This window comes from Pelodiscus sinensis, chromosome Z (genome assembly GCF_052426305.1).
Source record: "Pelodiscus sinensis isolate ZL-2025 chromosome Z, ASM5242630v1, whole genome shotgun sequence".
Taxonomy (NCBI): Eukaryota; Metazoa; Chordata; order Testudines; family Trionychidae; genus Pelodiscus; species Pelodiscus sinensis.
In genome coordinates this window covers 6,150,042-6,177,465 of record NC_143085.1, presented here as the reverse complement: position 1 = coordinate 6,177,465, position 27,424 = coordinate 6,150,042, and the positions used below count along the sequence as shown (strand labels likewise).

The 27,424-nt window shown below is 48.1% G+C and overlaps 1 protein-coding gene across 2 annotated transcripts; it reads left to right on the top strand.

The window, feature by feature from the left end:
• Positions 1 to 2,299: 2,299 nt before the first annotated feature.
• MLEC (malectin) lies at positions 2,300 to 27,424 on the top strand. Of its 2 annotated transcripts, none has more exons than XM_075898073.2 (5): positions 2,300 to 2,754; positions 12,269 to 12,447; positions 17,071 to 17,247; positions 17,422 to 17,479; positions 20,397 to 27,424. In XM_075898073.2, exons 1-5 carry the CDS (start codon positions 2,517 to 2,519, stop codon positions 20,624 to 20,626), a joined length of 882 nt encoding a protein of 293 aa, XP_075754188.1. In that variant the 5' UTR covers positions 2,300 to 2,516; the 3' UTR covers positions 20,627 to 27,424. The 2 variants fall into 2 exon arrangements, with proteins under 2 accessions (XP_075754188.1, XP_075754189.1); XM_075898074.2 differs by lacking the exon at positions 2,300 to 2,754 and adding an exon at positions 10,257 to 10,405.

Genomic DNA, 27,424 nt, shown 5'->3' with positions numbered 1-27,424 from the left:
AGCAAAGCCGCAGAGGACCCAGGTGGCAGCTTCTGCTGAAACTGACCAGTGCTGACTATAGGAAGCCCGAGGCAGAGTTGCTCTGCCCCGGGCTTCCTGGAATCAGCTGCTGATTAGTTTCAGCAGCAGCTGACTTGGGGACGCCTGGGGTTCTTAAGTTGAATCTGTATGTAAGTCAGAACTGGCGTCCAGATTCAGCCACTGTTGAAACTGATCAGTTTCAGCAGCGGCTGAATCTGGATGCCAGTTCCGACTTACATACAGATTCAACTTAAGAACAAACCTACAGTCCCTATCTTGTACGTAACCCGGGGATTGCCTGTAAAGAGTCTAAACACACAAAAAAGCACTGTTCTGATCTGATGGAAAAACTACACCTGATGAGTCTCTCAGTAACTGCTTACTCCAGTCTTGTTTCAGTATAGTTTACACACTAACAAACTACCGGTAGTTTCCCATACATCTACTCAACATAGTAATGGTAATGGGCACCTGAATAAAAACGGACAAGCAGAGGCAGGATTAACTATGGCAGCAGAGAATGGAAGGAAAAGAGTTTAAACAGACTGGCTGTGTCTAGAATGGCCAGTTTTTCCGGACAATCAGCCGCTTTTCCGGAAAAACTTGCCAGCTGTCTACACTGGCCGCTTGAATTTCCACAAAAGCACTGATGATCTTATGTAAGATTGTCAGTGTTCTTGCGGAAATACTATGCTGCTCCCGTTCGGGCAAAAGTCCTTTTGCAAAGGGCCAGTGTAGACAGCTCAGATTTGTTTTCCGCAAAAAAGCCCCAATTGCGAAAATAGCGATTGGGGCTTTTTTGTGGAAAAGCACATCTAGATTGGCACGGACGCTTTTCCACAAAAAGTGCTTTTGCAGAAAAGCATCCGTGCCAATCTAGACGCTCTGTTCCAAAAATGCTTTTAACAGAAAACTTTTCCGTTAAAAGCATTTCCGGAAAATCATGCCAGTCTAGACGTAGCCACTCTGCTCTGATGTTTTCAGAAAAGATCCACCTGCTAGGCTAAGCCACTTATAAGTTTGTAAAGCAAGAGTCCCATCTCACTAGGAATAACCTCAGAGGAGTAGCCAAGTTAGTATGTACAGGATAAACTTAAAAAGCAACAAATAGTCTGGTAGCACTTTAAAGACTAACAAAACATGTAGATGGAATCATGAGCTTTCGTGGGCACAGCCCACTTTTTCAGATGAGGGGAGTGTTGGATCTGAAGAAGTGGGCTGTGCCCACGAAACTCATGCTCCCATCTGCATGTTTTGCCAGTCTGTAAGGTGCTGCTGGACTTGTTGTTTTTTAGGAATACCCGGTGCAGTGTGTTTGAGAGTAGGGGTGTTAACCACCTTTGGCACTGACGTGCCTCTTCCTGGCTGCCGCTCCCTGGTGGCTAATACCAGCCAGGGCAAGCAGTGGGGGTGTAGAGAACTCGGTCACGTGGCCGGATGTAGTCCTGTGTCCGTACACAAATGAACCGATGATTAGGACCGGGGATCACGTGATTCCCACATGTTCCCGTTTATCTAACGGGGGGAGGGGGAGCGCCCAGCGACTCACGTGTGCCGGGGGGAGGGGCACCAAGCGCAGTTTTCCGGAGAGCGGGCCCTTGTGTGGGGCCTCGACGTGGCTCCCTGGCGGACCCCGTGAACACGGGCGCGAATCCCTGAGGGCGGGCTGGGGCGCTCAGCCCGTGGCGGGTGAAACGCGGGGCCTCCTCACCAGCCGGGCCCCCGCTCCCGCCGCCCTTCGCTTACAGGGGCCCGGCAGCCACGCGGGCCCCGAGGCGGGATCCGGCTCGGACCAGAATCGTCCTTCCGCGGGCGTCTGGGAAGGCGACTGTTGCCATGGGAACCTTCACAGCCTCAGCCAGCCGCCGGCTTCCGTTCTGTTGCCTTCCCGCCATGCATCACGCTCCAGCCGCGTTGGAGCTTCTTGATTGGAGGAGCCTTTGGGAGCCACCACCTCTTCGGCGTGGGGAGCGAGCGTCGAGGGGCCGGTCTGGCCCGGGAGCGGCGGGAGGAAGTTCTGAGGGGGGCAGTGCCTTGCCAGTTTCCTCCTCTAAGTCCCAATGGTCGAGGCCAAGAAACCCAGTCCGGCTGGGGGAAATTTCTCCCTTTTCGGGCAAGTGGTGCGCTCCGTGTTCCCCCTCCCGAGCGGATGGTAGAACCCAGAGAGAGGAGGAACCTATCACCCGCTCGGGAGTAGGAGGCGTCGAGGGTTTGTATCCACCCCCTGCACATGGTGCGCTCCAGTCCCCGCTCACCCGGCCTTTGCCAACCCAACAGCCTTAGCCGCCTTCTACCTGCTTAGCTCTCAACCAAGCCTGCTCGCTCCCATTGGCTCGCCGATTTATTAATACGCAAATATGGGCACTCCGGCAGCCAATGGGAGACGGGCAGGTCGTTAGCATGCAAGACCGCGGGCGGTGAGTGGCTGGCTGCTCTCCTGCCGCCCGGCCAGCGAGTTCGGGTGCCCCTTGCCGCGGCAGGAAGAGGAGGGCGGCATGTGCGGCGGGGCGGGGCCGCACCGAGCTTCAGGCAGGAGCCGGGAGCCGGAGATGGGGGCGGCCGGGGCCCGCTGGGCGCCGGGGGCGGCTCTGGTGCTCGCGGCCCTGCTGGGGGCCTCGGGAGCCGGCCTGGCCGACAACGTGATCTGGGCCGTGAACGCGGGCGGCGAGGCCCATGTGGACGTGCACGGCATCCACTTCCGCAAGGACCCGCTCGAGGGCCGGGTGGGCCGAGGTGAGGCCCCGGGGGCTGGAGGCCTGGCCGCGTCCCGCCCCCCTCTGTCCCCGGACTGCCCCGTCCCTCCTCCCCCTGCCCCGGCACGACCCGCCCCGCGGCGCCTGAAGGGCACTCAGCCGTCTCCCCCCCCCCCCCCCCGAGCTCCCCCAGGGCCCCCGAGCCGGGGCTGTTGGGAGACGGCTGGCGCAGGGGCAGGCGGCCGGTAACGGCCCCTAGCCAGTGTCTTTGCCCCGGGAGGACTTCCGAGCCCTGCTGGCCCCGGCCCCCTCACAGCCTCCCCGCGGTCTAACTCCCCGCGTAGCCTCCCCGCAGCCTGGCTTCTCCCCTCCTGCTTCCTGGCTTCTCTCCTTTGGGGCCGTGGCTGTGGGGGAGCCAGGCGCTTCCGTCGGAGTTCCCTGGCTCAGCAGTTCTCCCTTCACCTAGAAAGCGCTGAACCCTCCTCCTGTCTGTTCAAGTGATAACGGTTCCTCGGCCTCTCTCTGCCTCGGCTGCCATTTCCCGCTGATAACTTACAGGCTGGCCTTGCTGAGTGCCCATTCTGCTCCGTCAGTCCCTCTTCGGTAACTTTCAGTCACTGAGGAGGACTTTTGCTAGGGGGTGTGAAGAGAGACAGGAAAGGGAATAGATACAGTTTAGTACTTTGTTTATGAGCCATGTGGCAATGGAAGGCTGCCCTCAGGACTATGCCCTTACTGCTCTCCAGCTGAGGGAGGCGACAAAGTGATAGTACTGAATGCTTAAGACTTAAAAGTGTTGGCCACACTTTTGAGTGTTCTACAAGTTAGTATCTTCTGCTATCATGATTGCCTCTCTGGTCAGGTGGCTACACAAAGCAACTATTTGCAGAGGTGCTGTCTGACTTTACAGCATGTGTTCTGTTTCAGTAGGCAGGGCAGAACAGTTGGGAGGCTGGTATTAACTATCTCTGATTATGTCATGCGCCTAGCATGTGATCCTAACTGAGCAAAAGTTGCTTATTTGTTCATATCTCTGAAAGGCTGCAATCTTCTCTCTGAGAAGAGTCTCGATTTAACTCCTGAGAGGGAAGCCTCCAGTGAGAGACAGAAAAAGGAAATAATCACTTTAGGCACCCTGTGTTAGACCTCACAGGAGCAGAGACCTTGAGCTGTCTGTGTTGTCCATCAGAAAGCTGTAAATCTCAAACTGATGATTATCAGCAACAAAAAATTAAAAATAAGTTACTTAGCTTCTGTAACCAAGGCCTTGGGGAGGTGAGGGTAATGGCTACAGGAGCTGATAGACTGCCATGTTGGCTGTTGCCTGCAAAACTAGCTTGTTTTTTTTTTTTTTTAAGAGCCTTGTTTAACATGCCCTGTGTCTCACCAGAAGTATGGCAGCACCCTGCTAACTGGATAAGACTTGGAGCATTTAGCTTTGTAAAAATTCAAAATCCCTGCTTTAGACTACAGGCATATCATCTGAGAAGTCTGTCCTTATGGACTGAGGCAGAGCTTACTCTTGAAAGGTGATGTTACATAGTCAGGCTACCAAACTAGCAACATGCAACAGCTTGCTCCAGTATGACCGGTAGTACCTTTATCTCCATCTGAAGGTCTTCCACGAGACCTCTCTGAGTTGCTGGCCTTCTACGAGGACCTCCGCAGTACCAGGATGCTGCTTTCAGTGACCAAATCCTTGGAGGCCACCATGGGGACAGACCTCATGGAACCCCTGCTACACAATCTGTATCTCCATGTGCAGGTGGCGGAGTCCCCTTCAGTGCTCCAGAGGTTGGTCCTTGCAGAAGTCACCAGGATTGGAGACATCCTGAATTACAACCAGAGAGACTGGGTGGATCCTCTAGCGCTTGTCCAGAGCATGGGGCTTTCTACCTGTACTTCCTGGAGTGTACTTCAGGAGGAAGGGACACTTTGTTGCCTGCTGCTAGGGTTTATCTGGACTGGGTCCTAGGAGAGGGTGTGCCCCAGCATTCACTCCGGCTTTCCAGATTTCTCCCTCAGTTCCCAGCCCTGTGTGCCTTCTCAGCCACCCCACCCCCTTATCTGAGCTGGCTGCATGGATTGCAGCCAGTCCCCTTTCGAGCCATGCCAAAATGTCATCTATACGTACTCATGCTTCACACTCTTCACTTCCCCACCCTCATATCCCAACCACGTACCAAAGGGAAGGAACTCTTGCCACCAATAAACAGTTGGGAGCCCTGCTGGGCCAGTTTATACTCCCCCCTTGGTTCTGCGATCCAGCAGAGATATTAGCTGAAGAATCCTCCACAGTGCTGTGATAGAAGGCATGTACTAAGCATGGTTCATCCATATTTCTGACACTTGCCCCTTCTGTGATATGAGGGAGACGCTGGTGCATGTCTGTCTTGAGTGCGCCAAGTTGCAGCCCCTCTTTCAGCTCCTCCAGAACCTCTTTTGAGCTTCGAGCTGCACTTTCCCCCTCACTTATTGGTCTTTGTGGGGTTACAGATGGGGTGTGCAAAAATGTGGGATTTAATCATCCACCTTCTGGCTATGGCTAAGGAGGGCATTTATAATACCAGGGAGCAGAAGTTGGCTGAGGGAGCGACTGTGGGGCCTGTTTCTGTATATATTTGTGCATCCAGTGCAGAGTTCCACTGGGCAGCTTCCACTGGCTCTCTTGTTGCCTTCAAGGGGCAGTTGGCGTTGTTGGGGTGCTCTGCTCGGTGTTCCCGTCCAGTTCCCTCGTTTTAGCCCTTTGACTTTCACACCCTCTGCTGTTTTTTCTTTGATTTGTCCCATGAAATCATTTGGACTCCAGGATTCTATGGATCCTCCCTGTAGTATGGGAAAGAGTCCATTAGATATGGGCTGACTTAACCTGGCCACGTGCCGGACCCCAAAAGGAGCATGCAACAGCTTGCTTTTTCCAGAGAAAAACTCCATTTGCTTCAGCAGGGGCTGTAAATTTGGAGCCCAGCAGGGAACAGTCTAAGTGAGACAAGTACAGGAGTCAAGTCACTTTCCACAGCTGAATTGCATGTTGGCAGCACCCCTAATCCAATGATGGAATTCTTCCAAAGAGCAACAGGCCTGCTGGTGAAGGAGGAACTCTAGCACATATTGCATGGGAGTGCAGATTAAAGGAAAACGTGGCTGCTGGCTATCATTTCTGGCAGCAGAGCTCATGAGGTCATGGCAGGAATAGCATTCTCTGTTATCTGTGCACTGGGCACGAGCATAAATGGGGATCCAGTTAGATGGGATATGTGGCATTGATGTAGTTGCTGAAGCAGTGAAACCAAAAATCTACCAGAGGGGATAGGACATAGAGGCTGTGTCTATATTGGCACCCTTTTCCGGAAATGCTTAAAACAGAACAGTTTTCCGTTATAAGTATTTCCAGAAAAAGCGCGTCTACATTGTCAGGATGCTTTTCCGGAAAAGCATCCGTGCCAATGTAGACGCGCTTTTCCGCAAAAAAGCCCCGATCGTCATTTTCGCGATCGGGGCTTTTTTGCAGAAAAAAAATCTCTGCTGTCTACACTGGCCCTTCTCCGGAACAGTTTTCCGGAAAAGGACTTTTGCCCAAACGGGAGCAACATAGTTTTTCCGGAAAAGCACTGATGATTTTACAGTAGATCGCCATTGCTTTTCCGGAAAAGCAAGCGGCCAGTGTAGACAGCTTTCAAGTTATTCCGGAAAAGTGGCTGCTTTTCCAGAATAAGTGGCCCAGTGTAGACACAGCCAGAATGTATTACAGCTGCATCTTGGACCCTCTTATTCCAGGATAGGGGAGAAGCAGTCAGCCCTTAAGCCCTCTTTCTTTCTTTACCCACATTGTGAATGGTGTCTCTTGGAAACGAAGTTACTGTTCTCCTTTGCCCCACTTCTGGATGTTCTAATATGATAATGACTGATGGTGGCGAACATTGATCCCTGTTCTAGTCAGGTGCTGTAATTCCCAATGTCCAGATTCAGGCTGTGTCTACGGTTGTGCACCTTACAATGGCATACAGAGGCATCAGCATGGGATTGCAGGGTACTCCTCCCCGAGTTGCACTCACTGCCAGCCCTGCCCCCAGGGACTGTAGAATAGTAGAATAATCACTAAGAATTCACCCGTTAATCAAAGATTTTATTACCCTTTATCTAACTCTTTGTAGACAAAGCTTTGGTGTTGCAGATGCTGCTAGGCTTGTAAAGCCTTGTTTGTAGTTTGGAAATTGCCTGCTGCTGATAATGCAGGCAGCACAATATCACTTAGATGCAAGTGTGACACAGGGCTAACTGTTAAGGCATCTCTTGTAGTGCAAACAAGGTGAACTACCCATTCAAAGCTTAGTTTCCTGCCTGTCACTGCTGCAGCTGCAACATACAGCTTATTGGTGCAGTTCTCCTTGCAATGAGGACAGTGCCCTCAATGTAACTGACCTTGCACACACACACACACACAACAGCCCAGAGGTGTTGGCCATTTAAATATATAGACAGTGACAAGCAGGGGTAGAAAATCTATGGTCTATGGGCTCGATCCAGCCCGTTGCTTAATTTCATCCAGCCTGTGGCAGGTTTTGGTATACTCTCTTGCTCCAGCCCCATGGGACTTGAGCTGGTAATGCCAGCTTCGCCTGCCGCAGTCAGGAAGTCGAAGCCTGCCCTTCTCTCCTATGGGGGTGGAGCTGTGGGTACTAGCTTGCCCTACTGGGTGAGTTTAACATTTTATATTTATCTGTCTCTCCCCTCCCCAGCTAAATTATGTTGATTTTTACTTGTGTGTGGCCCACAATTGATTTATATCTGTGGGTCAATGGCCTGTGAAAGAAAAATGTTCTCTCCTCTCATCTTTCCCCTCCTCTCCCCTTATAAGCGTTTTTAGTTTGCTCCACTAAAGGCTGATCTGCTGGTGGCCCATTTTTCCCTAGCTGTAGGTGTTCAAATACCATTATTTATTTTAAGGGGAAGCTGTACATAACAACTATATGATTAACACAGCTGCAAACTGAAGGAAAATGTCTCTTTGGACTCTTGCTATCTCTTTCAGGAGGGGAAAAAAGGTTCCTTTTCAAACAGTGCAGCAGAGTTGTGGTTTGCTCTTCCTAAAAGAGTGTTCATGGAACAAGCAGTCTGTTACAATAACCCTGCTGCAACCACATTGTCAGGCTTAGCAAGTGAGGGACTTTAACCCAGGAGTTCAACTGCTATCTTGCTTCTCCCTCAACGGTTTTTATTGCACCATCATTTTGAATCTCTGAATTACTCATTCTGCTCTCATTTGTATAGATGAGCAGATAATGGCTACAACAGGAATTCAGCTACTGATAGCTTACGTCCTGGGGTGGCTTTGCTTTTTAGCGTTATTTCCCTCAAGACTCAAATTATGAGCATGGGATTTAAAGGAGAAAGTATAGCTAAGGGATTTATAGCATATCCAGATGCCAAATAAACAAAGATTGTGGCCACTTTTGTTATTTTTAATGTGTAATGGTTTGTTTCTGTCTTGGTGCTTCATTCATTCTTCACCATCACTAAAATGCTGCTAACTCAGATCCACCTCCATTGCATCATATAGCACTCTGTAGGTATATAAGCAACTAATCAACAGTCTGAAAAAGATTATTGGATAGTCAACTAGTCCCTCAAATAGTTGCTTCCTCCCCACTTGCTGCCTCTATTAGAGGAAGCAAGGAGGGTGAGCAGGAGCCGGTGCTGGGGGGAGCCGGCTCAAAATTCAGGTGCCCCCAGCACTGTCTCTGCAGGGGCTGAGGAATAGTGGGGACCAGGCGCGAACCAGGAATCCGATGATTCCCAGCTCATGCCCAGTCCCAGATGCTGTAACTCTGCTTTTTAAACATGTTAAGAACCTACTGGCTCTTAATACATTTAAAAGGCTTGTGCGCAACAAGTGGGGACCTGATGCAAGCCGGGAATCAGATGGCTGGACTGCACCAGGTCCCCTCGCTGCATACCAGACTTTTAAATATATTAAGAGCTGGCAGGCTCTCAAAACATTTTAAAATGCAGAGTTGCAGCAGAGTTAGCTCCTGGGGCCGGGAGCTAAACCCACTGCAGCTTCCCCGTTTATCGACTAATTGACTAGTCTATGGAAAATCCATTGACTGGTCGATTAGTTAATTAACCTATATATAACATCCCTAGCATACTGTAGCATACAAATGAATTAGTTGTTTGTGGGATTGGGTGATTTCACTCTCATAACCACTGTGACACTGTGCCCCCATATTTTTATGGAAATAGGTTTTTTTAAAATATGAATATACATAGAAAAAAGGGACAAATAACCAATCATTCAAGAGCTGAGTGTGTAAATTCCATTTGTGTGCATGAATCATTCTTGTATGTGAAGTTAGAAATATAAAGTGTAAACTTGTTTATTAATCTAGGTTGTCTAGTGAAAGTCATTAGTGGTACTCAAGGAACATAATGGCCTGGTGCTCATGACAAGGATCTGTGAATAGTCTTGTTTTTTCCTATAAGCTTAAACTGTGGTTGGTCCTACAAAAACGTGACAATGCCACATGGTTCTGGAATCCATCTTGAATTTAGTATTGCACCACAGAGGTGAGGGAGGTGGGATAAAGACTTCCCTCTTTGGGGAAATTGTATTTAAGCAATGGGAAGCAAATTGTGACTACCTTTAGCTGGTTTCACTGACTGCTTCCCACCTCAAAGGGACACATGAAAGGACCTGGAAAGAAAAGAACTCTGACGAGAGGAGAAGCTGTTAGACCCAGGTCAGAGAAAAAGATCAGCTCTGGCCAGAAAAGACTACCTGAAATAAGGACCAGGATGAGAAAGTATTATTTGTAATAATCTCTGATATAATTAGGCTTGGCTTAGGCATGTTTTGATTATTTTAGTTTAATAACTTACTTTGCCTGTCATCACTTGCAACCACTTAAAACCTACTTTTTATATTGAATAAAATCAGTTTTGTTTATTATAAAACCCAATTGAAATGGTTACCGAGAGGGTAGAGGGAGGGAAACAACAGCTATGTATATCTCTTTCAGTAATAAAAAAGAGTAAACTTTTATACAGAATAAGATGGCTTTATTTGGGGTTTTGATCCCACAAGGCCTGCAGTTCTGGGTGCTATCAAATCCCTGTCATTGAGCTCTTAGAGCTGAGCTGTTCTGTGTCTCTGTTACTCTGCTGAGGGGCTGTTACCCCTACTCTGTGCCTTGGTTGTGGGAGACCAGAGCTTCTGGCTCAGCAGAACAGGATGGTGACGTACCCCAGAGGGCAGAGATGAATGATAGGTTCCTTGCTCCGTTTTGCTATGCATATTCACATTTAAAAACATGTTTCCATCAAAAATAAGGGGGCCAGTGTCACAGCAACCATCAGAGTGAACTCACCCAATCACACACGGTCTCAAGAGGCTCTCTCTAATCCAACCTATCACAAGCTCTGTACACTTGTTGCTAACCTGCTGGGATAAATAGGAGTTGAGCTAGTGTTTATGAGCTATTTGAACAACTATAATTAGTTAACGTAACTGGAAAAAGAGAGGAACAGTGAGAGCTCTTCACCTCCTGTGATTGTGATGATCAAAGCTCCGTGACCTTCACTCACGATTACAGAACAATAGCAGTTTTACACCAGGGTTCTCTCAGTGTAGCTATTGAGCTGTAATCTCAGTAGCATGGTAGGTGTGTCACTGAAGATTTAGAACTAGTGTAAGTTTCCTCTCTGTCATGTCCATTGTCTTGTACATTGGCACTGTGCAACTGGGTAGAGCTTTTGGCCAAACCAAACCAAACCAATGTCTGTTTCCATGGAAATAGGAGTGGAAATGGCAACTATCGGCTGACAACTGAAAGCTTGGGTCAGCTTTCGTGGCTGCCTGGAAGTGCTAGCTGTGCAGATGTCATCCAGCAACTCCTCTACTCAATGTGATGGAAATAGCTTTTTAGATAGTAAACTCTTTGGGGCTCATTCCATCTTGTGTGTTTGTGGCATGCCCAGTGCAATACGGCTCTGTTGTTGATTGAGGCCCTTTAATTCCATTATAAAACAGATATTAAACAAGGAAGGATGAACAAGTATTTAACCTCCATGGTGGCTTCAGAGACTGGCACAGCTGGAAACATTCTTAAAAGAGTCATCATAGAATAATAGGACTGGAAGGGACCTCAAGAGGTCATCGAGTCCAGCCCCCCGTCCTCAAGACAGGACCAAGCTCCGTCTACACCATCCCTGACAGATGTCTATCTAACCTGTTCTTAAATATCTCCAGAGAGGGAGATTCCACCACCTCCCTTGGCAATTTATTCCAATATTTGACCACCCTGACAGTTAGGAATTTTTTCCTAACTGTGCATGGTGCATGGTGTACAGATAGCAGTCACTGCACACATGTGGCTCTAATGTATAGCCCACAGAATCATAGCTGGGGTAGTTTGCATGGTCCTCAGGGCCCACATGTATGTACATCCTTATTGATATACGTTCCCCACCTGGTGTTTGGAGAATTAGCAAAGAAAAAAGGGTTTTATTAAGATCCCTCTAATACATGCCCCATGCTCCCAGACTGTGTGTTTTCAATGGAGCATGGCTTTTAATGTATTTTAGGAGAAATTGTAATGAGAATTTTAATTTCAAGTCAGTTGCAGGGGAATGGGATTATATTATCTGAGGTGACTCAGTCCTAAATTGACTTCATTTCATTTGTGCACTGCATCAGGCTGTTTAAGACATTAGAAGTTCTGCCTGCTCCTTCTCTAGAAAAGTCGGATTTCATGGCCAAGTCCTGTGATGCAGTAGGCCTCACCCATGTCCAGCCAGGCTTTATTTCTTAGAAGAGAGGATTAGGGAGGTAAGTGGGTCAGCAGGCTAGAAACAGAATGTCTGTGCGAGGTAAGATAAGGGGAATGCCCAGGGAAACACTTAGGATGGGCAGGGTAGCAATGGATAACATAAACCTGGCACGTAAGCTGAGGTAGTGTAAATTGTGAATGGACTGTGAATGCTGTACAGGATTTGATTTGTACAAAGCGATTTAAGCCAGTTACAAAATGGCTGATTGAGAGTAATTTGTACACCTATATAAAGGAAGAGATTTGCTGTGTAAGGTGTGATCAACTCAGTCTAGTTGTCAAATAAAGGAAGCTGAGTAATGAGACTGGAGCTGAACTCGGACTGTGGGGAACTGAGTGGAAGAGATATGAGAGAAACCCAGTGTACTCAATCCATGAAATAGGCCTCTTCTCTGCTAATTGGCTTGGGGCTGGTTGCTATACTGTTAGTAATGTGTTAAATGCTCTGTTTCTGTAGGATTTTGTTGGGTTCTGGGTTTCTTCCAGCCACTGTCCATCCTGTCCCCCCATCTGTACTGGATTCAAAAAAAGTATGCTGTTGGTAAAGTGGGAATGGGAATTTTTGAAAGCAGTGCCTCCCACTGGTCAGAATTAGGAGGGAATATGGGGCCTCAAGAGAATTGGTCCTTTTGAAAGAGTTTGGAGGTTGTTTACAGAGCTGTCTTCTGCTGAGGACTCAAAAGTTAACCCTTTCATTCTTGTTGATTTATATTTGGAACCCAGCCTCTGACTATGGCATGAAGCTGCCAATCTTGCGGTCGAACACAGAGGATCAGATTCTGTACCAGACCGAGCGTTACAATGAGGAGACATTTGGTTATGAAGTCCCTGTCAAGGAGGAGGGTGACTACGTTGTGGTGTTGAAGTTTGCTGAAGTCTATTTTGCACAGTCCCAACAGAAGGTAAGCCAAGTCTCTCCCTGACCCACGAGCCTTTCTTGGTTATTTCTGGTGGTGCTATTTTCTGACTAGGGCTGTGTGTGCCAAGTTCTTGTAAGTAATTCAGGACTGAAAATCACCTTGTTGCCCCCTCTGCTGAGGGTGAGGATCTCGTGGGAGCTACACTGTGTGAGTTCCCTGCATTCCCTGCACTCTGATCTGCTAACCACCTAAACAACCTCCCCGAGTGCTTTGCAGGCCTTTACTTTACCTTTCAGGTAATCCTCACTCCCTGAAATACCCTGTGAAGCGTTCCTGTACAGCAGTGGTCCCCAGCCATTTAAGGTTGCCGGGCGCCAGGGGGCGTGGCCGTTCATCCGCCGGGCGCCGGAGGGCGGGGCTCCCCCCATAGCCGCGTGCCCGGGGGCGGGACCCCCCCCTCCCATAGCCGTGCTCCTGGGGCCGGTGCCCCCTCCAAGGGCTGCACGCCCCCCAAGCGCCGCGTGTCCCCCCCCCCCCAAGCACCGTGCCCCCGGGCCTGGCGCCCTCCCCCAAGTGCCGTGCGCCCCCCCCCCTCCAAGCGCCGCGCGCCCGGGGCCAGCGCTCCCCCTATGCGCCGTGTGCCCCGAACGCGAGCGGTCAATCCACGGCGCTCCCGGGGCTGGCGCTCACTGTGCGCCATGTGCCTGGGGCCAGGCCAGCCCTGAGCACTTGGCGGGCACACACAAATGCCCCTGCGGGCGCCATGGCACCCACGGGCACCGTGTTGGGGACCACTGCTGTACAGCAACACTTTTCAAGATTGGATTGCGAGCCACCAGGGGACGCTGCTGGCATGCCCATGCTGCTTTGTTTACTTAATGTGTCGGTGGCTACAGAACCTTGCAGCTCCCTTGGCTGGAAATGGCAACCATAGCCAATAGGAGATGTGAGGCTCTGGCTACAGACATGTTAAGTTAATAAAGTGGTGCAGGCCCACCAATGGCTTACCCTAGTGGCCCAACAACCCAAGTTTGAAAAACACTGCTCTGCAGAATCTAGCCCCCATCATTGGACATGCTCAGAAATTACCAAGTTGGTTGTGTTGAGGGATGCATATTACACACCAACCTGTTAACTAAGTTGAATATTCATACTTTACTTCACAGCACTCAGGTTAATGTAAAGCAAGCCCAAGAAAAAGTGGATTAAGAGCAGAGATGTAAATATTACTTAGTAAAAAGTTAGTGGAAACTGATACATTTACAAATAATACAAAAGATTAACATGCTTCTGAGAATCTAACCATAACCTTAGTGAGCTATAGTTGGAGCCCTGAACAGATACAACATTTTCTCTCTGCATCTGTATTTGCAAAAAGGAGCTGCAAATTTTCTCAAATTTGCAGGGCTCTAGCTCTAGCCCTTTGGCTGAAGCATTTTTCTTACCTTCAAAATCCTTTCACCGCGTTTATAGATTTTTTCAGTCAAATCAGGATCCAGATTTTCCCCCTCTATCAGGAGTGTTCCTCAGTAAAACAGGTCCCCAGAGCAAAGCTTTGAAGGGTATTCTTTTGAAGGGTAGCCCTAGGCAGAGTTCTTGTCCCCTGCTAGTGTGCAGGTGTTGTGGTGTTCATGCTGTCTTTCTCATCCTTTTGTTAATTTGCCTTTTCTGTTGACTTAATATGCAAATGAAGCTTGATTTACATCAGAGACTTAGGCAGAAAGGTTAATCAAAATTCCGTTGTCTAGGAAAATCTTGTTTATTAATCCTGCCTGATTTGCTGGGTTTAAGCATGTTTTCAGTATATGCATGCCATTTCTTAATTGTTCTTAATTATGATAACCAGTGTGATGTAAGTTTTCATTTGATACTTTACACTGCTTACAGGGCATTCTTTACAGATAAATACCATGACTGCAATGTGTTAGGTATAGTGAGTTTGTCAGGCCCAACAGGAATTGCTGTTACATGATAGTGAATCCTTTGCCCCAATGGCCATTAAGGGGCTCTTAGGGCCACAGCTCCCCTTTGCCTTCTGCCATATAAAACATATAACAGATGGTGAAGTGCTTGAGCAAGAGAAGCCACAGAAAGGGGTGAAAGAAATGTACTAAGGGGTTATAGTCATCTCTAACATAACTCCACTGGTGCCCTGGGGATGAACTTGCTCTTAAGTATGCATTCCAAAGTGATGCTGAATTCCCATATACCTTTCTGATATAAAGTAGAACTGGATGTACTTGTTTGTAAAGTCATGCCTTCAAACATGAAATGTGATTTAGGGATGGCAGTGTGTAAACAACTACATGATTAACTGTTAATCTTGGGCTCTCTATCAGAGGCAGCAAGTCGGGGGGAGGCAGGAGCCAGTGGCCCCCCCCTCCCCATACTGCAAATTCTGATAGGAAGCAGTGCAGAGAGTGAGGGGGGCAGATGAGAGCCAATATGCATGGGAGCCAAAGCCAGCTCTCTGCATATGCCAGCTCCATGGACCCACCTGACCCCTCCACCCTTGCTACCTCCTACCGAGGTGGGCAGGGGGGAGGGAAGCAGGAGCCAGAGCAGGGGAGAAGCCTCCTTAAAAGCTGGCTCCACCAGCTCTGTGATGCGACCTGCTTCCTTCCTACCCTGCGCTGCTGCCTCTTTCATATACAGTGGCACAGGGCAGCAGGTGGGAACTGGTCTGCACAGGAAGCTGTTTTTTAAATTGGCTCCCCTCATGGACCAGCTCCCACCTGCCACTCTGCACTGCTGCCCCAATTCAGAGGCAGCAACACGAGGTAACAGGAGGCTCCCCGCGAATTGGGCTGGGAGCGCATTGGCTGCCAGCCGCACCCCCAGAGAGTATTGAATAGTTGTGTAACCACTAAAATTTGATGTGATTACATGACTATTCAGTTACACACTATCTAATATCCCTAATGTGACTGACACTTAATTTTTATACAGCATCTTTCTTCTGGAGACATCAAAACACATAATGATTCTTGCCCACCTTTGTAATTCGCATTTTGCAATTTGGGAAACTGAGGCACATGGGGATCAAGGCCACCCCATAACTTAATGGAAAAGCCGGAATTAGAACTCAAATCTACTGATTCCTAGTTTGTGCTGCTTCCCTATTTAGTGATTATTTCAAGCAGCAACATTAATTTATAGAAGCTGATCAGGAGCATGGAAATAATTGGATGTGAACAGAAGCCTTTCCTGATCAAATAGAATTCTGTAGGATTTTCAAGGACAAACCTACTTTATTTGCTTTCACTACACAGTTGTGATGGTATCCCAAGCTTGAGTCACTACAGCCCAGAGATTAACTTCCACTCTGTCAGCTATTCAGTCTTTTTCTCTAACTCATCCTCTTCCTTCTGCCCCAGTCTCATCAACATTTGTTTAAATAAGAACAGCCATACTGGGTCAGACCAAAGGTCCATCTAGGCCAGTATCCTGTCTGCCAACAGTGGCCAATGCCAGATGCCCCAGAGGGAGGGAACACAACAGGTAATCCTCACTTGATCCCTCCCCTGTCACCCACCTCCAGACAAACAGAGGCCAGGGACACCATTCCTACCCATCCTGGCTAATAGCCATTGATGGACCTAACCTCCAGGAATCTATCTAGCTCTTTTTTGAACCCTGTTAAAGTCCTGGCCTTCACCACATCCTCTGGCAAGGAGCCTTCCTCTTTCTTTCCCTCACATCTCTCCCTCCCCCATTTTACAACCAAACTGGAATTAAACAGGCAAGAGCACAATTTTCAGAGATGTTGAGCACAGCTCTCACTCAAGTAAACCAGAGGTATGGGTGCATGGTAACTCTAAGCATAGGGCTGAGTAAAACTCCATTCAGTTCTCAGTACTGAACAGCAGTGATGGAGACATGTTAGAGGCAGGATACAAATTTATGTATTTGAAACCATTTGAAGGGCTTAAATGTTTAATTTCAGTCTATTTAAGGGTGCTGGGCCCTTCTCATCTAGGGGGTGGAGACGCTTCCATATGGACAGAGAATCTGCATTGGCATGTGCAGTCATATCTCTTTGAGGCTTACGGATTCCACTTAACTGGTGTGGGCTGGATCAACTCCTGGCCTGCTGTAGGCAAGGGGCTGTTCTAGCTCTATGGGGTGTGCTGCAGATGGAAGAGGGTGTTCCAGCCTGGCTGAACCAGCCCTTGTTGGTGACAGGCCCCATCCAGCCACGTCACAGGTGGAAAGGTGTTCTAGCCCAGCCGTCGGGGGAGGCACTCCATCTATCCTCTTTAACTGGTTAACCAAGTAAACATTACATTTAACCAGTTAACCAATTGCATGGGATTTTACACCTCTAGTCGCCTCTTTCATGAGCCTGGTTCCCCTCTGAGAGTACGTCTTCACTTGCTGCTCCAGAGATCGACCTTCGGGTGTTCGATTTAGTGGATCTAGTTAAGACCCGTAAATAGAAAGCTGAGGGCAGCTCCAGCCAGCGCCTGTACTCCTGGAAGTTGCATGAAGTAAGGGAAGCCAACGGGAACATTTGCTCCCGTCGGCCTCCTGCTGTGGGGATGCCGCCATGCTCAGCTTAAGGTAAGTCCACTGCAGCTGCGTATTCTACGTACCTTAAGCCGACCTTCTATGTGAGGTATAGACCTAGCCTGATAACGCTCTGCAATCTCTTCCTTCCCAAAGGTGTTTGACGTGCGCTTGAATGGTCACGTGGTCGTGAAGGACTTGGACATTTTTGACCGAGTTGGACATAGCACAGCCCATGATGAGATCATTCCCATCAGCATCAGAAAGGGGAAGCTGAGTGTCCAGGGAGAGGTTTCCACGTTCACAGGGAAGCTCCACATTGAGTTCGTCAAGGTAATAAATCCTGACTAGTGAAAATTCTCTTCTTTCTCCCCCCTCTCATCTCCAGCTAATCCCTCCCATGTGGTGCAGTTGTGCATAAGGAGAGGGAAAGGAGGTGACTCTTGTGGGCGGAGGTATTCCTTTCTTTGTCCATGCAGCCCTGACCTCTGCCTTCCATTTCTCTAGGGATACTATGACAATCCAAAAATCTGTGCACTATACATTCTGCAAGGAACAGTGGATGGTAAGTTTAACTGAAAACCCTTCCTTTAGCTTGGGTAGCAACCCATTGCCTTTTAAACCATATGCATAGAGGCAGCTTTCACTGACCTGTCTCAGCCAGGCCCATCTCCCTCAGCTGTCCCCTGTAAAGACTTGTTCTAGCACATCACAGATATATTGTCACTCCAAGAGCAGGAGGCTGCTTCATTTGGGAAGTAGGATGCGTGTCTGTTTCATGACCAAGGGTAGGGGTGTGTCTGACAATCAGTCAGTTTCATGATTTCAGACTTTAACAACTGACTCAACTTCAGGGTATTGTAACTGGGGGAGTCCTGATCCAAAAGGGTATTGTAGAGGGGTTGCAGGATTACATACTCACTTCTGTGCTGCCTGCAGAGCCCAGCTCTGAAGGCAGCAGTGGTGGAGTTTCCTGCAGCTGGAGGAGGCTCCCAGAGGTGAGTGATGTATTGTCCAGGGGCCCCTGGCCCATGTGTTAACTTAAAAATAATGAGTGCCTCAGTCCTGGCAGGAGATATGAGATGATAGCCCCAAGCCCCAGTAGGCGTAGTGGGGGCTAAAGCCCTGAACTTGGATGCTTTGAGTCCCAACAGGAGCCATTGAGGCTGAAGCTCTGAGCCGAGTCACCCCAAATCCCAGCTGGAGACAAGGGGACGGAAGCTTGAAGCTCAGTCAGGAGTGTGGGGGAAAGCGGGAAGCCCCCGGGGCTGGCAGCCCCATGAATCTAGGAAGGAGCCACAAGCTCTGAGTCCTAGCTGGAGCCCAGAGAGTAGCTGTTAGGAGGGGACAGAGCCAGAGCAGGAACTGCAGCCGGGGAAAAAGGAACTGAGAGCAACAACAGCAGCAATACCAAATCCCAGGTGTCTTCCTGAGCCGTTAGCAGGAACCTCAAGGAAAGGAGGGAACAGAAGTCCCAGCAGAAACCACCAGGAAAAGAGAAAGGGGATAGCAGCAGCAATCCCAGAGCTGGAGTCTTAAGTTCTGGAGCCATTGTGGGAGGGGATCTCCAAACTGCGCAGAAACATCAGGGGCTGGAGCTGCAATGGGGTGGTAGCCCTGAGCCCAGAAGTAGTTGTGAGGAGTAGCAGCTCAGAGTCATCGCTGAAGCTGCAAACTGCAGCAGCAGCAGCCCCCAGTCTGGGCTCCCCAAGCCTGAGCAGAGCCTGAAGCTTGGCTTTGGGGCTGCTGCAGCACAGAAGTGACCTAATTTCTGTGCTGCCTATAGGGATGGGTCTGATCTCCCTTCAATAACAGCTGAGCAGTAGAAGGAAAGATCCTGTCCCTCTCCAGCCTGGCTGATTTCCAAGAGATCAGACTTCACTAGGCAGGGCTAAATTCATGTGAAATTGGTAGGGCCCAACTTATCACAGCATTTTGAACCACAGGACTTGCTAGAGTCAGAGCACTCAACTGAGATCTTTGTCCAATGGTGGGTCTGCCTGTTACCCAGTGGGCAAGGAATTGGCCCAGTGGTCTGGTGGCAGCATTGTAACTTGCTGTGTGGGTATTTGAATTTAGGTCTCAGGCCAGAAAAGTCTGGGCTGTAGGTAGGGATATTAAATATTGGTTAATTGAATAGTCGATTAACCTCATGAATTCTTACCGGTTAGTCGATTATTCTATAGTCCTTTGGGGGTGGGACTGGCAGCCAGTGTGCTCTGGCCCTGCTCCCAAGGAGCACCTTGCTACTGTGTGCTGCTGCTGCCTCTGTATTAAAAAACAGCTCTTCTCGCAGAGCTCCTCTGTATTAAAAAAAACGCTCCTTTGATGAAGAGGCAGCAGCGCGAGCAGCCACCACCTGGGATGGGGGAGGGGGCCTGAGTTCCCGGACCCGGCATAAGCCAGAACTGAGCCAGGCTGCCTGCCCACCTAGTTCCTAATACACTTTAAATGCAGAACCACAGTGGGAGTAGGTCCCAGACTTGGCACAAGCCGGGATTGAGCTGGGCTGCTAGCCAGCCTGCTAAAAAATTTATTTACCGGAGGGGAAGGGAGGGGAATGCGTGTAGTTTATAGCATTAACCTATAAGCTTTTGCTTATTGTTTAATCAGTTAATCGACTATACTGTTACATCCCTAGTTGTGGGTTGGGATTCACATTGCTTTGATAGATACGCAGAGTGCCAATGGCAGATTATGGGGAAACTGCTGGGAGATAGGTCTCCCTTTACTGACTCGCAAGCACCTGGTTATCAAAGCAGTAAGTCTTGGTCCTGCCTGGGATCTTATAAGGCAGGGGTGGGGAATCTTTTTTGGGTTTTGGGGCTGCGGACCCACAGAAAAATCAGTTGGGGGCTCCACTCAAGTGAGAAGCAAAAAACCTCCCAAAAACCAACAAAACAAACAAACCAAGTCCTCACTGATGTGGCCCCCAACTGAAAAGGAGAAAGACACTCCCCCCCCATTCTCCTTGCACACCAGATCTGGGGGGGCCCAGCCTAGTAGATTTTGTGTGCTCCAGCCCCCAGAGAAGATGGCAATGGGGCTGGAGTGCCAGTGCGGGCTCCCCAATTCTGGAGGGGAGCCCTGAGCTTTGGGGGCTGGATCCAGGCAAGCGGCGGATTAGGTTCCCCACTCCTTTTATAAGGCCACCAGAAGCAGTAGAGATTAGGGCAGATGTGCTTCTGTGGTGTAAAAGCTCTTCCTTAATAAGAGGCTGGAGAGTGATGTTGCTTTGTCCTCACAGGCAGGTACTGCATCATATACTAATATTTGCTTCACTTACTGAAAGGAGCCATCCAGGTATCTATGAATTAGGGCACTTACATTGGAGTGAGCGCTTTTGGCAGTGTGGGACTGTATTCCAGCTGGTAGGATGTGGGATGGGGCAGATCACAAAGGAACAGCTGGAATCAGTTGCCTGTTGCGATCCTGACAGCTCCTTGCAAAGTTCACAGTATGGAATTTCTTTCTTCCAACAGATGTTCCAAAGCTACAGCCTCATCCTGGCCTTGAGAAAAAGGAGGATGAAGAAGATGAAGAAGAGTATGATGAAGGCTCCAGCGTTAAAAAACAGGCCAATAAGAATCGGGTTCAGTCAGGCCCCCGGACACCAAACCCCTACGCCTCGGACAACAGCAGCCTCATGTTTCCTATATTGGTGGCCTTTGGTGTCTTCATTCCTACCCTCTTCTGCCTCTGCCGGTTGTGAGGGCAAGCCCCATGCAGAGATTCAGTAGCAGGGGCCGCAGGCCAGGAGGAAAGGAGTTGGACCAAATGCGGTTGCTTTCAGTTTCTCCATATGTTTCATAATTTAAGGGAAAAAAAAGTTCATTTGGAATGAACAGCAGGTACAGATTAAGGGGGGTGCTTGCCTTCCCCCAGCCACCGAGCAGCGAGGCCTTGGCTTCCCCTGTTGCACCATAAGCAGCATCCCCTCCTTTCCAAGGCACTTGAGATTAAACTGGATCTTTGCTGTCTGTCTGGGCTGTAAGAAGCTGATGCTCGCAAATTTTGATCCATATCCCACATGGAGAGGAAGCTGCGTGATCCAAGCACTGGGCCCTTATTCAGGGGGATACTTGCTCACAGTTTAAGAAGCTAAGCAGGGTAGCACTCTCTGAATGTTGCTTGGAAAACCAGCCTCTGACATGAGGCCTAGATATGTGCTTTGGTCAGAAGTGTGCACAGATGTTCTGGTGCCTTTGAGTGACTAACAGTGACAGGGGAAAGAGACTGGCTTTTCAACAGCTACCTGAATGTGTGTAACTAAATGCATGGTACTTCTCTGTCCTAAAGATACACAGGCTCAGACTTGCTGATGGGAAAGGCTTCAGCTTCAGAGTGAGAGTTGCAGAAAGAGCTGAGGGATTTATTACGCCTGATTTTCGGCACCTGTTGGGAGAGACTTTCCGAGTTTGAGAATTGCAGTGTTGCTGGGTTTTTTTTGCTGTGACCTGCAATAGCCTGGCTTCTTGCTGCAGTGTCTCTGCCCTAGAGGCATCTGGTTGCTGTATCAGTTGTGGCTTTTATTTCCTTTTTAATATTTTTCTGTGCAATGACTCACTTCAAGCCCACATTGCCCTCTAGTACACAATGTCTCCCATGACGGAGCAGAGAATTGGGTGACCAAAAAATGGAGGCTCTGAACCCCAAGTGCTTGTGCAACCCTGTTATGATCAGCCATCTGGCAACCATAAGACAGGGTAGTACAACCCTACCGGTACTTGGCACTGGCCCTCTACTCTTTCTGCATCAGCTGCAGTGACCTGATCCACTCTGCAATAATATGAGGCTGCAGTTTGTACCTACCCTTCACTATCTTGCATAGGCTTCGGAATATTAGGGTTGTGCCAGACAATTGGAGGTTGACAAGTGCCTCTTGAAATGGAAGAGCATGTCCATTCAAGGTGGAGAAGCACACAGTTGGAAACTGCTGTAGATCAATCTGATCAGCTTCCATGGTCAACTGGTGATGGGTTTGCGCTACCCTGTTTGCTTCCCACCACTGATAGCTTAACAAGTCAGCTCTGCTCCAGCCTGGAAATTATGTGTTCTCAAAGTGGAGGTGGCAGGAAGGGCTCCTTGGCTCTGGGTCTGAGCCTGGTGTAATTAGGAGAACAGTGTGGAGAAACAAAAGCCTGCAATGTGCCATCCACACAATTCCTGATCTGAAACTGGAGGACCTTGGGCCACAGGCTCCACTTAAGATCTGATTCTGCAAGGTGCTGAGCAGCTTCAGCTCCCATTGACTTATGGGAAATGTCAGTGCTCCCTTCCTCACAGGAAGTGCCCAGCAACTTGCAGAGTCAGGCTAGGGGGTACTCTTTGGTGCTTAAGTCTTGAGGCACAATCCGTGTCTGCTTTCATTGTAATAACATCCATCCTCTAGATCCTCAGGGCAGAATTCTCTTTGCCTTGGGCTAAATCTGTCTCTTCTGCCACTTGACTGAGTGGTAATCCCCCGGCTGCTCCTCCGTGGATTCTGGCTTTTCCTATCCATTGCTTTTGAGCACACCTGCTTTACTCACACCTGGCCTTTTGATAAGCTAGACAGAGCCTCTCTGCAAAGGGTCAGTGGCACTCTGTGAATAATCTGTTTACAGCTGCCAAGGTCTTTGCTTTCTTCCTATTTTCAAGCTGTGGAAAGTGTTGCTCAGCCATGAAAGGCAAGACAGGAGTGAAGAGCACTAATAGAGCATTGGTCTGCAAAGCAGCCATCTTTGTGAGCACGTGCATTGCTGCTTTATATCTAACCAGAATTCTGATTATGCCAGGCCAATGCAGAATATAGGATCTAGCTGATCTTTCTCCCGTTGCACACAAGTAGTTGAGTTCGTAAAACAGTCAGAGAATGCTTGGCTCCCCACTGGGAGGAGAGGCCCGTAGTAGATCTCCAGAGCAAGCCAAGCTCTGAAATGGTGGGAGGCCTGGGACTAACAACTTCATTCAGCTGTATCTTCCTGGACCCTTATCACTCCTAAATGCTTATTTTTTTTAATGTATGAGCCAATTAAAGGTGTATTTTGAGGACAATTTCTATTCAGAGTGACAATGCCTCTAACATTTTATCCTTGTATGATTTCCCTTTATCTCTCTGCCCAGTATGTGGTCACTCCAACACACTAGAACAACACAAGATTTGGGGCCTTAATCAAATAGCAGGAGCTTTTTGGATTCATCACAAACTGCCCCTAGTCAATAGACAAACCAAGAACTTAGTCTTGAAAACAACCCCCCTTCCAATTGAGGAGTATGCTCTGCTCTTCCCTTCCCCTGAAATACCAGCATTTCTTAGACCTGGGCCGCCTTCAGTACCTCTGATTTCCTGTAACTTGAGCTCAAGGGGTGAGGTAGGATCATAGGAGTTAGAGATGAAGAGGCCTGTTTCATTAGTTCTCTGCTCTGCAAGGACAGGGAAGGGAAGTTTCTGCTGGTAGGGGCAATGCACTGATTCTGTGCTAGACTCCCACGTGAGGATTAAACAACATGTCTTTAAGGCTTCTGCTTTGTGTTGCAGCCCAGGGCTCTTAAATAAAATTAATTCAGTTTTATTCTTTTTTTAAAGTGATATGTGATTTTCTCTGTTTACCCTTAGGTTAGTTATCAGGCCTTATCCTGTGTACTAGACATGAGGTACTTACATGGGTTTGTGCCCTGACCCCTTATCTTTTTGCTGGGTACACTGGCACCATTATGGTACTATAATGAGACAGTTTTCCTTTTTGCTTTCCTGTTCCAACTCTTCCCTTTCTGGCAGCTTCAGATTTCACTTGAAGGATCCTTTTGGGATAAATGAAGCAAGTGCTTTATTTTTTTTAATTTTTTAAATAGGGACTATAGAAGGCTAAGGTGGGATGGATTGCAGAGACCAGAGGGACCCATCCAACATATGAATGGATGCTGAAGTCTGATTATTGCTCACTTTTACATAGCTCTCTTCATAGCTGCATCTGCATTTCGGCTGGCTAAGACTGGCAAGAGGTGCACACACTACTTGGGGGCTGGGCTTAGGGTGAGTTTAGGGCTACTTTATTTTTCTGTTACGTTGGATTATCATTGGGCCATTGCTTTTCACTGATGTTGATTTCCATTTGTATTTAGAGATGGAGGGTGGAGCAAGAACAAGTAGTGTGAACCATGTTGCATGTCCAAGCCTGTAACTATTAATGCAGTGCTACTTGTGACATTACAGTAAACCTAGATCCCTTCCCTGGGGAACCCTAAATTAGCAGGAGAGACTGCTGCTTGGTAGAAATGAGGGGCGAGGCAGTGAATGCTTCCATGTCATGCTTCAAATCCTGTCTATTAGCTTTTGGAAATGCTGGTCTGCTCTTCTGCTTCCCTAAGCAACGAGTTTTCCCACAGCCTTACACTCTGCTAGTCTATAATACAGGCTAGTGCCTGGGAAGGTTGGGAGACCAGTTAGGAAACAAGGAAGGATAACAACTCTATATCACATGCAAACAAACAGCAGTAGGCAGATACGGACCTGGTCCCTCTGTGTGCATCCTTGCAACAGTGGGCAGGGTGAGGTGAGTATGTGGTGGCCACAGCTCAGTGTCCCTTCAGAAGCCTGAAGACAGGCAGTTGAGTTCTGTGGAACAGATTGTTTAGAAAAAAGGCTTAGTCAATGTTGACCCTAAAAACAGAAGAAAAGCAATGTGATGATATGGCTTGACTTGAACCTTCCCAGCCCACGGTATTCAAATTGTAGGTGGAGATTCTTTGATTTTTTCTTCCCCACCTGCTGTGCCTATTGTCTGGTATCTCAGAAGAGCAGGCATCCTTGCAAGGCTCTGGTGTGTGTCTTCTGCAGTGCGGTTGGGAGAGTAAGGACCTGTTTCATCCTTAACCCTGGATCTAGTGGTCTTTGGTAGCGTAAAGCCAGCCCTGGAACTTTGTACTGTCGTGTTTGTGCGAATGGAATGATAGCTAACCTTTCCCTCTGGAATTGCAGGTGGAAGCAAAAGGAATGCCAAAGCAAATTCTTATTTCCTTTTTGGTGCCTTTTTGTTGTGGTTTGATCAAAAATCTGTTTGAAGAAGCTTCTGTTTTAAGGAACTTCTGTTTCCTCTTTAAATCTGTCTCCTGGAGGAGATGGTCCCTAATCCAGGCACATCCCCCTCTAAAAGCAGGGGGCATTATCTTGCCATCCTGGAATGCTCTGGAATGTCCTAGCTGAAATACGGAGCTACATGTAAATATCTGCTGATACAGTTTTTGCTGTCTGGATGTATAGTAATGGATGTGCTAGGGGAACTGGTGGGCTCCCTTCAGGCTTGCTTGCCCCAAAGAAATCGCTAGAGGAAAGGGGAGCTCCCAGGAAACTTTGTGCTCATCTGTCCATTGTTTTCAGGGGCTCGATGAGTCAGTTGGATTTTGGGAAGGAGCACGGCCCTCAGCATGCCTTCAGTCCTGCTTCTGTATCACCGGTATCGTTGCTGGCATGAAATTAACCCCATCCTGTATAAAGACTTTGCTAGCAAAGGGCTTCCCCCAGAGTTGCTATTGCGGCAGAGACTCTAAACCAGAAGCAGAATACAGTACTTGATCCCTGGCCTTGCTGTGCTTAAAACTGGACTAGCAGCAACCCTGGGAAACATAGTCCAGTGTCAGCTGTAGCCTGAACAGTCCCTTTGGAAAGAGAGAGAAAACTGCTGCAACTTGCATCTGTAACATCTGAAAAAGTCTATGTGTTTTGGGATTTAAACTTCTACAGGTAGCAGACCCTCTAAGGCATCTGTCTGCTCCTTGTGCCCATTAGAGCAAGAGAGAATTCAGCTTAGTGGGATCCCCAGGGAGAGTAGGGTCTGGAATCTCACTGAGTCAGTTCCACCATTCAGGCCATGCTACATCTCCGTGACAAATGCATACACAGGTCTAATGGGAGTAGGTTTGAGGCTTTATTCATACTTGCCTCTGTTTCACCAGATTGTCTCCAGTGATTAATTCTAAATAGGCTTAGGCATGAATTCTCGAAGGGGGAATGTATAATGTGGGTTGGAACTGAGAGCTCCTCCCAGGAAAAGATGGAGCTTAATAAATAAGCCCCTTTATACTGTGTTCTTTGTTCCTGATTGTGATGTAACAGTTAGGGGGTGTTTCAGACCCATGAAACTTGTGATTATTTCACATCAGAATTGAACAGACTCATCTCAAGAATATGGTAGATGGTAGCAGCTGCACTTAGCTTCTGGCATTGGTCTGTGAGAAGGAGGTTACAACCAGGGTAGGCTTCCTGGACTCTGGCATGCTCAAAGTTTATAGGTATATATTAAAGCACTGTTTCTGAAGAGATCAGGGAAATGCCATGGGGTGCTCTGCGCCTAGTCTAGCCAGCACGACTCTCATTGCTGTTATTATTTGCCTCTCCCTGAAGTGTTTCATTGGGGACGGGGGAGTGCTTTCTTCCCTCCCAGAGATAGTGCTGTCTGCTCAGGAAATATGAATAATCCACAGCAAACAGCAAGGGCTCAGAAGTCTGTATGGTAGAGATTTATTCTAGGGATGGGGAAATAGCAGCTCAGACAGATGTCAAGCAGTTTTTTAACAAGTTTTGTTTAACCAGAAACTCCTCTTAGTGTGTGTGGATCTAGAAAATGCAGAATCTTTGAGCCATAGTTATTTCTTATTCATCTTTGTTAGGGGTGTACTTATTTGTTCTGTCAGTGATTCAGTTTCAATCCAAACATGTTCAGTTGGGGATCCTCAAGTTAGTAAAACACCCCCTAGAGGTTAGGGCTGCTCCTAGGGACTTCTTCCACTCAAGCTCTTCCTACTTAAGAAACTAACCAGTCTGTAAGGTGGTTCCAGGTTGCATGAAATAAAAGTAGCGTTCTCAGGGTCTTCAGAGCAGAATCCTGGTTTGCATGAGTTTTTAGCTCCGTTATAGTGGCAGTGTTTGGGTCGCAACTGCACAGCAACTCTTAACTGTGTTGAAAGTGGGTCTCAAGACTTGGGTATGGTTGTTTTGACAAGGCCTGAATGAGCTCCTTGCATGTGCCTTCTTGCTAAGGGAACACTGGCTTCATGCAGTCAGCTGATTTTTTGAGCACAAAGGGCTGCACAGTTGCAGGTTACTCAAGGCTGTAAGACTGGAGTGACCATGAAGGAAATAATAATATGGGGAGAAATATCCATTTCTTTTGAGGTAATTCTTTGTCTGTATTCATAATCAGTACTAATGGGTTTTGAAGAAGAATTTTTTTTCCTGTCCTTTGCTTTGAGTTATAACAACTTGCAATGACTGTATCAATCTTGGGCCCTGGGTTAAAAGCACAGATCTGTTTCTGACTAGACTGGCTTTGCAGAGACTCGTTATTTTGGAGAGAAGAGCTGGGTGTGTGGGAGGGTTATTTTATTTTTGGTACATGTAGCTGTTTATTTTTTAACTTTCCCAGGATGTTTGGTTGAGGGAATGTTCTGAAATCGACTGCCTGGCAGTTTTAACCAGCAGTGTATTAAAGGAAAATAAACAAAATTATATTGTCACTCGGATGATCTAGTA